General features: G+C 39.8%; 2 protein-coding genes across 4 annotated transcripts in view; one reads left to right on the top strand and one right to left on the bottom strand.

Annotated features, from left to right (window-relative positions):
- adam22 (ADAM metallopeptidase domain 22) overlaps positions 1-14,690 on the bottom strand; it is a 61,889-nt gene that overhangs the window by 9,312 nt on the left and 37,887 nt on the right. For both annotated transcript variants that reach the window (XM_037074378.1, XM_037074379.1), the window contains exons 7-17: positions 9,445-9,511; positions 9,227-9,303; positions 8,546-8,620; positions 7,457-7,528; positions 5,714-5,880; positions 5,526-5,610; positions 5,176-5,266; positions 4,939-4,990; positions 1,298-1,397; positions 1,115-1,186; positions 108-200 (exon numbers count right to left, since the gene is read on the bottom strand). In XM_037074378.1, the coding sequence (XP_036930273.1) occupies positions 108-200; positions 1,115-1,186; positions 1,298-1,397; positions 4,939-4,990; positions 5,176-5,266; positions 5,526-5,610; positions 5,714-5,880; positions 7,457-7,528; positions 8,546-8,620; positions 9,227-9,303; positions 9,445-9,511 (951 nt within the window). The remainder of the gene's footprint in view (positions 1-107; positions 201-1,114; positions 1,187-1,297; positions 1,398-4,938; positions 4,991-5,175; positions 5,267-5,525; positions 5,611-5,713; positions 5,881-7,456; positions 7,529-8,545; positions 8,621-9,226; positions 9,304-9,444; positions 9,512-14,690) is intronic.
- cldn12 (claudin 12) lies at positions 10,109-14,177 on the top strand. Of its 2 annotated transcripts, none has more exons than XM_037074382.1 (3): positions 10,109-10,215; positions 11,811-12,068; positions 12,164-14,177. In XM_037074382.1, exons 2-3 carry the CDS (start codon positions 11,850-11,852, stop codon positions 12,974-12,976), a joined length of 1,032 nt encoding a protein of 343 aa, XP_036930277.1. In that variant the 5' UTR covers positions 10,109-10,215; positions 11,811-11,849; the 3' UTR covers positions 12,977-14,177. The 2 variants fall into 2 exon arrangements, with proteins under 2 accessions (XP_036930277.1, XP_036930276.1); XM_037074381.1 differs by having other exon boundaries at positions 10,140-10,294.

The following is a 14,690-nucleotide window of genomic DNA, read 5'->3' as shown; positions in this document are numbered from 1 at the left end:
GCCTTTTGAAGACCAAAATAGATATTCTTTATGGGTCTCCTCTTTCAGCCTGCTGCCATGAGCTGTTAGCATTTGACACCCGAGCAGAGGATGAATCTGTTGTGTACCTGGCAGTTGTTGCAGCACAGTCCGTTGCTACACTTGGATCCTTGGGTCAGGGTGCACTTGTTACAGCAGGCTCCCCCCTCTTTGGCACACTCCTAAAAGACAAACAAGAAAGTGCTCTCAGTTGTTTTTCTTCTGATTTGATGCAGATTGTTTGTGACTTTTATGTAACACATTATCCCACATAATTAAGTTTAATCCATTTAAACAGACGTCTCTCGGGACAAACTCTGTGATCATGTAATAACTTGTAAGATTGTTTATCCCGCGCCTATAATTCTCCAATGAAATTACTTCATTACTTTAAATTAACTCAAAGTCTGACACAGCAGGCGCTTCTTTTGATGGGTAATTGACTTTGGATGATTATCCAGTTACTTTAGGCTCGTAAATCTCCCCATTAGCACTCATCGGGTCTCGTCTGAAACTTCCCACTGGGCTGATCAAACCAGACACATTTATTGAATTATTTAGGATTTTCTCACCCATATTACAGCTGACCAAAAGACCATTCCACGCCAACTAACCCAGAATTCAGAACTTCAGTTCATGTCATGGATATTTTCTCAAAAATGTTTGTGTAAAACTAAAACAATGTATGGGACCTTGCTAAATCCTAATGCTTGTCACTTGCTGTACTCAGTAATTCAGATCATTAAAAGTATTTTGGGTTTGGTTTGGATTTTTTTATCCCTTACATGAATTTGAGGGCCTCAGTGAGTTTACATGGATTGACTCCAAAATGAACAAGGATATACTCGTCTTTGTCACTTTGTGAGCATGGCGAGTAAACGGCTGATCTGTAAATTCTACGGTAGTTTGTTTGACTTTTTATTTGTTCTGATCTAAAACAATAGTGGCCTGTGTTCTTAACTTTTGTTTTCCTGTCATGTATTCTGTGAAGCTTATTTTAAACTGTACATCATGTGAAGCACTTTGCAACCTTGTTTAGGTAAATGCTATTTAAATAAAATTATCATTATCATCATTATCATTATTTAAAACTTACAACTGGGCTGCCGCAGTCACACTCCTCTCCTGGCTCCACAAAGCCATTTCCACACACTGGGGGGTCCAACAGCTGAGGAGAGAAAAGAGCCAAATAAACATTCAAACTACTGAGGAGATACTTGTGTGTATATCTATATGAGTGTGTATGTATATAGTATATGGGTATATATGTGTGGCATACCTTCAGAGGCTGGTTGAACAGACAGGCTCCTCCACCGCTGGTCAGGAAGTTGTGGTACTCCTCCACGTTGCAGTCAGAGAACCTCTTGGGCAGGTAGAAACTGTAAATGCCAGAGCATACTCAGATTATAGCGTGGTGGGGGGGCTGTTTCCAAAAACAGGGAAAACCCTTTAACAACTGGTGGAAAAAAATATGTTTTAAACATTTTTACTCACACAACTAGACTTTTTATACCTCACATCTACAAATAATGCCATAGCAGGTTTGTATTACTTTACGGACACGTGATTAATTCAGGTTTTATGACAGGTTCACCATACTTACAGTTCAGAGGAGATCCTTACTATAACATGGAGGCAGACATACAGTAGAGCTAAGATTGCGAGGATCATGTGGAGAAACGTGGAGGATGTAAATGGACTCTACGGGAGGATGAATGGGGGGATTTGCCCTGGAAATTAACTCGATTCACTTTTGAGCAGTTATTGCATTATCACATAAACTTCAGCGGTCCCATCAATACTAAACAAGTGTTCAGAAGACACACAGAAGAAGAGAGCAGAAAATAGCTGTATAGATCAATAAATACTGCATTTGATCTCTTCGATTCACTTAAACTAAAAAATATCAAACACAGTCTGATGGAGCCCAATCAGCATCTGAATACTTGAGCATATCTATTATAGTCAAATGTTGTGCGTTCATTCTGATGCTCTCACACGGCACTAAAATGTTATTATCTTCGGCTGCACAATCAGGCTTAATGCTGATTATGCGTGTCTGGTCGCGTGGCTCATCAGGACTAGAACAGGAGACAATGCAATAACAGACAGACACAGTGAGAGCAGGGGGCCGTGATAGGTCCTCATTATTTGATATGAAATGACACTAAATGGAGCCACCTACAGGGATAATGGCCGTACAAGGAGCCGGTAATGATGCTTGGATGATGGATGAAGCACACTACAATATTTCAGGTTGATTGCCTAAAATAATCAGGTTTAAATATCATGCAGGATTTTTGAAATTTGCTTAATTTGGTCAAAATCTTGTAGTGTTTCTCCCCCTATTAAACTGTAATAAGGGGTTGAAAAGAAGGTGGAACGTGCTTGAATGATTCACTGGTCACAGAAGTACAATCATTACCACGTGGACAAATTTTATTATCATCTCAGACCATGAGAGGAAAATATACACTTCTGAAGATTAAAACATAAATACCACAGGATTATTTCCTTGTAGTGTGTAGATCTTTTTAATTTCAATTTAATTGTTTTTACCTTTACCAAAATCTTTCATCATCCATTCACTCATTCATTCATTCATTCATTCATCCACTCATTCATTCAATCAGCCTCTCACCACCTAGTGGTGGTTAGGAGACATTGCAGCATCTGAGCCTTGTCTGTAGATCCTTGTTACAGTCTGTTTCAGACTATTTTTATTCATTAAATCTGAAAATAGTCAGCTGAACACAGGTCAGGTTTTGTCCTGGTATGTTCACAGTAATCAGATGCTATTAAGGTTTGAAAACAGGCACAACTTTATAATGGCATCTAAAAAATGTTTGTAGATAAACTACACAGTATTCATTAACCATCATAAAGTATTATAAACATCAGTTGCATCGTTACAATAAACAATAGCCTAATAAATATTTAATAAATAATTTTACAATACCAGCAGCGATTTTTACTCTAAATACATTACCTTACATGCTGCTGTTCTTCACCCACAGCAAACAAGATTTGCTTTATTTTTCTTGTAATGAAAATAAAAGTAATTTGCCTTCATTCTTTATTCCTCATGGTATCGAACACAGTAACAAATATCTACATTTTCAAGGTATTGTGCTGAAGTTAGACATTCCATTCCATAGACATTATAAAACAAATATATTCAATACACACACGCATGCACACACACACACACACAATAGTTAAACCCTGTGAAAAGTAGTGAATATAGTTAGTGGTCAGGTTAGGCTGATCAGACATGCAGGGAAATAAAAAGAAATCCGTCAATGGACATGACTGAAGTTTGCTCATTGAATACAAGCGTCTGAAATACCATTGACTTAATTTGAGAGAATACACATCTGGGCCATTCACAGGTGACAGACTCATGAGAGTGCAGAGTCACCTGTCCTCGTGATAATAAATCAGTTTTATTAATCTGGATGTGTTAGAGGGGGAGCATACTGTTGTTACAGGGAAATGACAAATATTGGTCTAAGATGAGAATGACATTGCAGACTGTATCAATCGGTTAGACATGGACAAAAGGAAGTGATGAAAAGTCCTGACTGTCAGAGGGCAGGAAGGAGAGGGAGCTTTTCAATAATTAGACTAATCAAATTATAACATTTTCCTGGTTGATCAGTCGGGCCACAAACTGAAGAGTACACATGAAGTACATGTGAAATTGTACAAAAATGATTATGAAAAATACAGCCAGTGTATGATAAAGGGACATCAGACTGTATTTTTTCATATCATTCGAATAGAAAGTAAAGCTGGGGCCACAGCGGCTGTAGTGCTGTTGGATGAAACGGGAAAGGTTGTGGTGACTGACAACCTCTCCGAGGCAGCCGGTTGGTTCGAAATACAGCACAGGCAACGTTTTAGCCAAGCTTCTGCTCACCTGCTGTCCCATTCGGGATAGGAGGGGGAATGCGAGAGGTGTTTAAGAAGAGGGGTATACACTCACATACACACACTGCACACGCAGCACACAGTCACATCTTGTGCTCACAGTGGCACAATGCCAAGCTTGTATAGAGTAAACACTGCAGATGTACACAAACACATTTTGGGACAAACACTGTCATGATTCCTGCATGGAACTGGAAACACAGAATACACACAGACGGAATCATCACCTATTTGCTAATCTTAGCGAGCAACAGATTATATAACAGATTACTGCTGGAAGAAACCCAGAAGAGTTATATAAACAAGCCATAATGAGGATGAACATAGGCTGACACCTAGTGGTGACTTATCACGCTACAATAACACTCCAGAGGATCTCATGACACATAGATGCATCTTGATGGAATTTTAAAGCTCTTAATTTCTTGAACGGCACAGTTGTTGCTGACATCGTGTGTGTGTGTGTGTTTGTGATGTGCTACTATGTGTAACTTTGTATCTTGAGTTTAATGAGTGACCTGCCAAGAAAGACTCTGGTGCAATACATCACATTTTGAATATTGCACACAATCCCTTCCAAATAGCTTGAATTAATAAAAACCTGCTGCAAGCAAACATTAATGTTACTTCATTTACATAAATAATAAAATGTAATTAACTCTAGAGGGCCTGGAGACACAATATAATCTAGTTCAAATTATCAATAAAGTTGTCCGCAATTAATCCGATTATTAACTTTTAACTGAGCCAGTTTTCATTTAACTTTTTAGTGACAGTACACATCCTTAATGGTAACATTAGAAAAGTACAGCACTGCACCCAACTCTGATGTTGCTGGGAAATGATGGCATTCATAAAACATTAATTTATTCAAATGAACCATGTTTGTTTGTTTGTTTGTTTGTTTGCTTTGAAACTGTTGTCTGCCTCTGTTGTGGCTTTTAGGTTCATAATGTGATGAGGAAATGCACAGTAAAAGTAACTTACCCAACATCATCCATGATACAGCCCGACCAGCGATCATCACACTTGCACTCGCCTGGCAAAAAAAAAAAATATACACTTGATTCATTCGCACAGAAATATGGTTTACAATTGAATGTGTGTAAGTAAGGAATAAAAGAGTCATTAGAGGTCCTATTTGTGAGTTGTGAATGAGACTCAAAAGTCAGCTTTTCTCACAAATAGGAACCTTAACTTCAACTTCAAGGTTTAACTTTGTACCATTGAGGATCCTCTTCTTATCAGAGAAGATGCCAATGTTCTGTCCAAGAGACTGAGCAAGTGTTATGGCCATCTCATCTGTTTTGCCGTACTGTTGAAGAGACAGATAACAGAAAATAAACATTTCAGACAAGTTTAGAGAAAATAAATAGTGTGACAGAGGGCTGTGCAAAGCCATTGAAACTAAATAGTTAAACTACTGTATATAACATTAACATATGCTCAGTGTTGACATGTTGAATATTACAATATGCTTCTGTATTAAGAGCAAACTGGTGTTGCACAGGCTGGTGCTGCTTAGTGAAGGTTCTGTAAAATCTGTGATCAGTGATTTATGGTTCGACACTCACCTCGTTGACTCCTCCTCCTTTGGTCAGGGAGCAAACTCCTCCCATGTAAGAAGCACCTCCCCAGCTGCTGTGAAAACGATTCCCTCTGATAACAAAATAAAAAGTTTGTGTTTAATGAAAAAAAAAAAAAAAAAAACAGGCCGGAGCACCGAGAACAAAATAAAATCATCGTAAATACTCAGACTTACGAGAAGAGGTGCACAGAGTCACATTTCTCCTTGATGAAGTCTTTTCGATACTTCATGAACTCCCTCAGGGTCACCATGGGGTCGTCGTCGATATTGAACTTGTTGTCGGCTGACCATGTTTCCATGGCAACCAGCACGATCCGGGTGTTAAGCTGCTCCTTGAAAATCTGGAGAATTAAATGTAAATGCAACTATCTCATGAAAGTCATAAAGTCTTTATGTGAGCAGCAAAAAAACCCCACCAAATGACAATCTCCTGATTGACACTGAAACTGACTGACAGGCTTCCTTCTCATTAACATCTCCAGCTGTTCAGTCACAACAGCAGCGGTCAAAGAGTGGGTGTGATCGATACGATCCTGCCACCAGTCAGCAGCACATTACAGGCGGCTAGACGGAGGCAACAAGGGCAACAGTCTGAAGGACAAAGACGGAGCAAACTGGATGGCAAATAATAATGTTTGCTTTCGTAAGATGGAAATCTATCTGGTTACCAGACAAACACCGGAGAGGTGGACGGGAGCAAAGCCTCTTTGTTTTAAGCTGAATGCCAATAGTATTTTAACGAAGCTGACAGATCAGAGAGGGAGTGGTCGATGACATGATTGTGACTCAAACCTGGCTCCTGCAACCCAATGCAACCCGCTCCACTTCAGTTTGTGCACATTAAGAGATGTCCTAGCCCGGTTTGTGCCTCTATGCATTTGAGTCGCAGAGCAAAGCGTCTGATTTTCTGCAAAAATGTTCTGAGTTTACAAAAAGAGTGAGGATAAACTGTATGCTCTGCTTGGCTTACTGGATTCAGGTAATAGAAAAAATGTTCATGCAGATGGTTTGAAAAGTCTTTCATAATTCTGGAAATGCCTTCATAACAACAGTTAGTGTTGTTAAACAATTTTTTTTTTTTTAAATTCATTTCAGGCATCACTTTTGTGGCTAATCGGATGTTAAGTTGTTTGACTCAAAATGTATTCATTATTATTGTACCAACTAAATGAATTTGTTTTTCAATTGAAAGGGAATGCACTATAAACTCCAAAATGCATGCTAATTGTTTTGGGAATGTTACATAGTTATAGTATATCATTTGTTGTCACTTATGAGCTTGGCATTGATCAGTATCCATGGAGACAGATGTTTCCCGCATAGTGGGTGGAGACTGGTTTTGGAACAGGACCACAACCGTCCCATTTCTCCGGCAAGGACCCATTTTACTGAGCATAATTTATAAAGTTGTTCTTTTCATCGATTGCAGCTGTTTGTTAAAACATCCTGTTACTTTGAAGCAGTAACTGTGAATGTGACCTCAGTGCACCAGGGAATAAACTAGGGGAAAAAAGGCAACGATACTTGCACATGGAAATCAATGTGATCATCCCAAATAGAGTCTGCTTCATACGATCCTCTTCAAGGACACGACAAAAAAGCATGACCTTTCTCCAGCTGCAGCAGCCTATCAGCTTACAGTCATGACCCCGTACCAGGTCAGATTTCCGTTGCACAGCACACAGATGTACTGCAAATAATGAAACATAGAAATATCTGCTGTTTCAGTCCTCTGAAACCTGAAAACTCATGACTGGCTGGTTAATGGCTGCTCACAGCATATTATGAGGCCTGGAGAGGTTCAAAATGTAGAGAGTAGGCTGGTTAAATGAGAAATCAGTGCTATGTGCACTCAGCTCCAATACCTGGGAGTGCTTGTGGCAAGCTTTCCAAGAAGAGGATCAATACAATTCTTACCATGTCAGCCATATTGACCACTGACTTAGCATAGTTATTCGTGTGCCCAACGGAAAGCCGATGCTTCTTGTACTGAGGAGAGAGACAGAGAGAGGGACACAGAGGGATGGAGAGGGAACAAGTAAAGGAGGGATTTCTAATCTGGAACAAATTCATTTTGAGCCTTTCAAATCTATAAAGGAGCCAGTTTCAAATATTACCTTTATTGTGTTTAAAATCATTTCAGTCCCAGTGAGACTTTAGTCAGGCTCATGTGTTTTATGCACAATAAAGGTCGTATTTGGAGCATCTCACGAGTACAAGCGCTTACAGTTCTTCATTTACAGTGTTGATTCTCAGCTCACCCAAAACAAATATATTATTGCAAAATTATTATACATAATAAATTGTCTTATCATCAAGAGTCGCCAAAGCCGGGTGAAGCTTATTCCTCTGTGTTGTTTGAAATTATTCAGTCTTCCTAAAAAGTAAAACTACATATTTGTGGCTATTCTTAAAGAACATGCTTAAGGCTTAAAGATATTTGGAAAGTTCTGAGACATACTAACACATTGTTAATTGATAGATTTGGTTTTTAATGGGGGTCAGAAGAATGCTCTATAATGCCAGCCTTACAGTTTAAATATAGATATGTGTAATATAACTGATTGATCTGTTTGAGTGTCTTGTGCCAAATGGCACCCAGCCTGAACAAGCTTTCAAGACACTAGACAGCGACATTACCCAGGATGTACAGGTCCATAAATTCAAGGAGGAAACCTTTCCAAAAATCAATTTACATAACAGAAAATTATTAGCTATACGCTGGCCTTTTTTTTCTATTCTGCCCAAACTGGCAGCTCTAAACACTGTCTCATTGTTGGTGTTGTTTAGTATCAGACTATCACCTCTTGAGGGAGAATGTGGCTAGTGGCTAGCTGGTTACCATGCTAGTTTCTTTACATTCAGATGATATTTTTTTTATATATTTTTTTTTCAAACAGATGAATCCTCAAGTCACTGAAGACAAAGCAATGAAAATAATATGTCATAGGATAGATTTCAGGGTGGCAAATGTGGAGCTATAACCTTTTTTAAAAAAAATCTTACCATTAAATGATCATTGATCACCATCAGCTCGATGTACTTGATCTCATCGGCCACACTTCGTGACACATGTGGAGCCTGAGAAGAAACAACACATAGTCTTCAAATAAAAACAGATAGACTTTGACTTTTTAACATCAAGGACGATTTCAGAACACACAGACACAGCAAACACAAAGATCAACTCATGCTTCTTGCGTCACAGAGAAAAGAAAAGACAAGACGCGACAAATCAATAAGGATGAACTTTGCAAAGCTAAACCAGGTTTGTCTGTTTGCCAATTTCCAAATAAAGATGAGAGCAGCTCTGAGCCCTGAGAGACAGGCAGCTGCAGACATCTGACTGTGTCTGAGAAAAGACAAGCTGGAAACAGCCTCTACTCTCAAGGTAAATATTTCATGACAAAGAAGAGGAATAGGAGAAGGAGGGAGAGGGGTGGAGAGCCGTTGTGTGGGAGGAAAGCGAGGAAACAGGGCTCTCTCTTCAGCTTTGTGAATTTACATAAGAAATACAGGCAGGTAAATAGGTTTGGACAAAAAGTACCAAGAGCATAATTATCTCTTTATTTTGCACTCACACGAACAGAAATGGTCACATCATAAAGTGAAGTCAACCTCAGTCCATCAGCATCCATCTGCTAATGATGATGTTTCCAAACTAATTTGCCTGGAGAGGAGTCATACCTGTCTTTTTTTCCTCCTGTGAACCACTTTCGACCCTGGAAACGGAGGGCTGGGGAAAGGCGGCTCTGGAAGATCACCTACAGAACATACAAGTCATTGATATCAATAATAATGCACAGTACATTACCTAACCAAACAGTCAAACACTATTTAGAATTAACAAGAACACATGATTAAATTAATTCCACTTCTCCTCATGTCTTCGGTCATGATCTTACCATCAAAGAGATCACTGAATCCATCTTGCCATGCAGATTTATAGATCACGTGAAAATGGACATCTCCCTGAAAGACACAAAAAGAGCAAATCAATCACAGATTGCAGCCGAGTGTCTGAGGTACAGATGGGAGTTGAGCAGCTGCGTTCAAGTTCACCTGAGGTAAAGCATCTGGAAATGACATTACATGTCCATGGAGCTTGTTTGATTCTGTCTAATCCATATTGATGACCTGTAGGCCTCTTTTAATCTTATCGGACTGTCAATTTTGCTAATATTGTACTCACAGACATACCCAGGGGGGCCTCTGTGTTTACATCTGTCAAACTCAGAGCGACAAGGACTACCCAAGAGAATTATCAGACAAATAATTGGACAGAACCACATATGGTTTCTTTTATAACAAATGTTAATATTAGAAGCAGACTAATTCATATGATAAGCAAATTACATCTTAGAGATATATTCCCATATTATTAATCTATTTCAGGGCAATATTATTTCTCTCTGTTTATCTATTCACATTATTCTACTCATAATATACAATCTAATCTTATCATCTCTACAGTCTTAATGCCGTGTGTGTGTGTGTGTGTGTGTGTGTGAGTGTGAGGAATCATTTCGGGAAAAACACTCATTTTGATGAACAAAGATATCGACGACGCATGCGCGAACCACCTGCGAGACAACGCTGAGGGAGGAAATACCTCATGCATCCTGTTTTCGCCTCACTCTACTGTACTTCATCGAGAAGGCGCTGGTGTGATTAAGGTCCATCTGTGTCAAGAAATACCAAGCTGAAATGCCTCCCCCATCGATCTAAACTTGATTTAACTGCTGATTATATAAGGTACCGTAGTCTGTGTTTAATGTATGTATCGTGTTTGAGCTTCACATTGAGGAATTCGGGGCGCAACAGGTTGTTGTCATGCTAACTTTTTTAGCTATCAGTTAGCTAGCTTTGTGGCTAATGTAAGTGGTTAGTCAGCTCACAATAACCGCACCGTTCTTGTTCGTATCTTCATAATGTTGATGATAGCTGGCAGCGAAAGAAATGTGTTTAATCAGCTAAAAAATATACATGCAGCTATCATTAACGCTTGGTGTTTAACAAACCAACGGGCTAACAGAGCGATGTTAGCTAGCTAATTAACCTGGCAGGCTAACGTCATCTGGAAAGCTGTTGGATATGACAGCTTCCTAAATACCTATTATTATCATTCGGTTATTATGTAAAACTGTTAAATATTAATAAGTATATATTTCCATCTCAGTCAGCGTATTGTCTGCCAGTATTGCTGTGTTGATGCAGTCATCATTAACCTCTGCTGATGTCTTAAGTCACATATTGTCTGATGACTGTATTGAAATAGGGACGAATAACAAAGTGCTGTACAAACTGACAAGCCATATCTCTGTTTGTCGCTGGACAAATGAGAGACTTGATGGGGCCCTTACTGCAAAAACCTGCTCACCTTTAATTTAGAACTAGGATATACTTAAAATATTATCATTTTATTATCATTATTTATATTTGTGAGGCTTCACTTTAGATAGTATGGGATATGGATAGACCAATTACTGGGCTGAAATTTAAAAAATAATAATAAAAAATCAGATTGTGTGCTACTTTGGCTCTGGATGCAGCCTCCTCCCATTAAGCCAGCCCATTAAGTGCTCCACAGACAAGCATTAAACCTTAAGTCAACTTCAGATCTGTCTGATGACCAGTGAAGAGCACCCACAACAGGGCTGTTCTGAGCTTGTCTCTTTGAATTTGTTCAAAGCTGAGGGGCTACATTTTGTTTCACAAGTTAGTTTGTTGGCTCACGTCTAAATACAACAAATCGTGAACAGCTAAATGTGATGATAAAATAGTTTATGGCAGCTTCCCACAGTAAACTTCACTTAGAACCACTATCAGCCGCTGCAGCACTCTGTCACGTTAAGAGCCCCCCAAGCATACTACTGTAATTCAATTGCTCATTGTTTAGCTGCACAGACTATGTAATGCACTGCAGTATAGACACTCATGCCGTGCAAGCTCAGCCCCGGAGTCATTCTCACTTTGTTTGCTAATGAAATGAGAGCATTGTTTCTCGGGGACAGCAGATATTGGGTCAACTACGCTGTGGTGAATATAAATACAGGGGGGTTGCCCATAGCTAGGTCAGTCTGTGGCACAGTTAGCGTACTTCAATTGCAATGGGGCCATTTGGAGAAACTTGTATAACCATGCCTGTTTTCTTATAATCAGGAGTTACGTGAACAGAGATTAGATTTAATATATGACCCCATTGCTTTCCACTGCATTTCCACCAGTCACTTCTTTCTGTCTGACTTCCTTTCTTCATCTGTTAAAACAGGAGCTCTCCTCGTGGCCTTAGTTCCTGTCGGCACCCACCATGTCGTGCCGGGACATCCATGCTACCAATGCTTTTGCCTTCATCATTGCAATTGTCTCTGTGGGAGGGATTGCTGTGGCAGCGTTAATCCCACAGTGGCGTATAACAAGACTCGTCACCTTCAATCGCAATGCCAAGAATATCAGCGTGTATGATGGGCTGTGGGCTAAATGTGTGAAGCAGGATGGCTATTCAGGATGTTACTACTATGATTCAGAGGTATCACTTTTAAATATATGCACTCTCTTTCTTTTGCTTTTTTATTCAATATCCTAAACTGTTCTCACAGAAATCCTGTCTTCTTGTATTTTTAGTGGTACTCTAAGGTGGACCTGCTGGATCTGCGGCTCCTGCAGTTCTGTCTGCCTATAGGCCTGCTGCTCGGCTCTCTGGCCTTGCTGCTGTGCATGGCAGGAATGTGTAAGACCTGCTGCTGCTCAGACAAGCCTGAACCAGACATTAAGACCCTCAAATTCCTGGTAAACAGCGCGGGCTGTCACCTGGTGGCAGCGATGTTTTTGTTCCTCGGAGGAGCCATCGCCATCGCGCCCTCCGTGTGGTTCCTCTTTCGCACCAAGGAACTGAACATCAGATATGACAACATCTTCTCTGACGGCTTTGCTGTGTATGTTTCTATTGGCTGCTCTGGAGGACTGATGCTCGCCTCCCTGCTGATGTTAATGTGGTACTGTATGTGTAAAAAGCTGCCTTCACCCTTCTGGTTGCCTCTGCCCTCCATGCCTACCTCTCTGTCCGCCCAGCCGCTCACCGCCAACGGATATCCTCCTTCCCCAGTTTATGGTCCTCAGCCCTTCCCACCACAGACCTATCCCCCCACAGTGATCGACACCCAGCCGTATTTGCCCGTCCAGGGCTATGCACAAAGTGTGGTCGCCCCTGCACCACCACAGGTATACATGTCTCAGATGTCTGCTCCAGACGGGTACGGTTCAGAGGTGGGAGGGACCCAGGCCTACAGCTATGCACCCTCACAAAGTTATGCTCCCTCACAGAGCTACGCTCCCTCTCAGGGCTACACATCCACCTACGCAGGCCACCGCTACTCCAGCCGCTCACGGATGTCTGCCATAGAGATCGACATTCCTGTGCTGACACAGGGACAGTAAGAGAAGGGAAGCTGATATCCTCAGCACATGAAGGCATCACAACACTAATAGAGTATGATAGATGAAAGTTAATAATGTGAGAGCTATTTACAGCGCATAGAGTGATAGGTTCAAGAATTCAGTCAGTCAGTCCAGGTCTGCAAATTGCAGATTATAGAAGCCGAGAGCCCGGAGATGCTATATGAAGGATGAGATTTTCTCCTAAACGAAGATCACTAAAGCATTGATGCAAAAACACTGTATTCACTTGTTGAAAGGGAAGAAAATAGAGCCAAACTACTGAAGGACACCTCAACAGACTAGCTTTTTTTACTTTTTTTACCAGCAGAGTAGGACCATTAAACATTAGCTCCTAACTTGCTTCAGTGGCCAACGGACCAACCTGACAGTGAAGAGAAAATAGTTACCAGCATTTGGAATGTGATTCAATGTAAATAATCACTTTTAACTTTGGATTAAAGAAGGCCTTTCTGACAGCTAGTCAAGTAAATCAGTTTATTTCTGTTACATTTGTTTATGTCGGACACATTACATTTATCCTTAAGTCACTTTTGCTTGTGTAACGCGTAAAGTACGCAGGTCTTCTGTTATCACTACTGAACTTAACACTGGCTGTCATCAACTTAAAAATGCTGTTGTTCTGAATGAATCACTAACCTGTATGTGTAACACAAGTTGTTATTGTATTGTTTTAATGTCGCAGTGCCCCGTGAAGAGCAGCTGTTAATGTTTTTAATGCACTAATTCTGTGAATACTGTGCCAGTTTACATTGCCTTTGTTCACTGACTTTATTAGCCTTGAGTATTTTCTAACATATTACTTAATCCTTTATTGTAACATGTGCTTTTAATAAGTGTTTTGTCAAAAAAAGATGGAACTAAGACATTTGCTAATGTTAAAAACACAAAGAAATATCAGGAATGAGAATGCAGATGATTCAAACTTATGCCAACTTCTTTAGAATGGTAATGTTGTAAGGTTGTTCAGTGGTAATACTTGTGATTAAGCCAAATGTAATGGACAGCTTAAATCTCGCCTTTTTTAAGTTTTGCATAATGAGCACTGATCAATATGTCTTCAAATATCTAATGTGTAAATCATTATTATCGTTATTCTACAATGTTGAGGTCAATGAAATGTTTTTTTTTTTCCTACGCTGGCATTATTTTTTATTTTTATTAAAACATAAATCGCAATGCATCTGTGTGTGCCTGTCTATGTCTTGGTGTAACAATAGGGACAATTTAACAGCTTGAAATTACTTGATAATGTGCAACTGCAGCAAAAAATATAAAGCAACATCACATCTGTCAAATGGAAATACAGAGTTTGTAACAGTTTAATTGATAAATTGCTGGATAAAATCATTGACCTGTGAGGTCATAAACATGTTACAGCTCCCTTTCTTCTCCCTGATGATGACTTGTTTCAGTGAGGGATATTAAAGTTGTTCATTAAGTCAGTGATAGTCTGTACCAGTGATACTGAGGCCACATTTACACCACATAGCTTGTCCTGCATTGTCTTACATTTGCATCGTGGACTGTGCCTTTAGGTGACTTCCGACAAAAGGTTACACTCTTAAGGGTTGTTTTATGTTTTTACTGGTGTTCATCTGCTGCTCCCTGCCGCTTACTGTTCTACGGAACAATTCAAAATTTCTATAATACTGCACAACTGCATCAGCTGGTAGTTGTATTCACACTTTATTGT

The sequence above is a fragment of the Acanthopagrus latus genome, chromosome 17 (assembly GCF_904848185.1).
Source record: "Acanthopagrus latus isolate v.2019 chromosome 17, fAcaLat1.1, whole genome shotgun sequence".
NCBI lineage: Eukaryota > Metazoa > Chordata > Actinopteri > Spariformes > Sparidae > Acanthopagrus > Acanthopagrus latus.
This window is presented reverse-complemented; position numbering and strand designations above follow the sequence as displayed.

Coding starts and splice junctions, on each gene's coding strand:
- cldn12 (XM_037074382.1), top strand. CDS start 11,850: ATGTCGTGCCGGGACATCCATGCTACCAATGCTTTTGCCTTCATCATT. Junction 12,069..12,163: donor GTTACTACTATGATTCAGAG/GTATCACTTTTA, acceptor TTGTATTTTTAG/TGGTACTCTAAGGTGGACCT.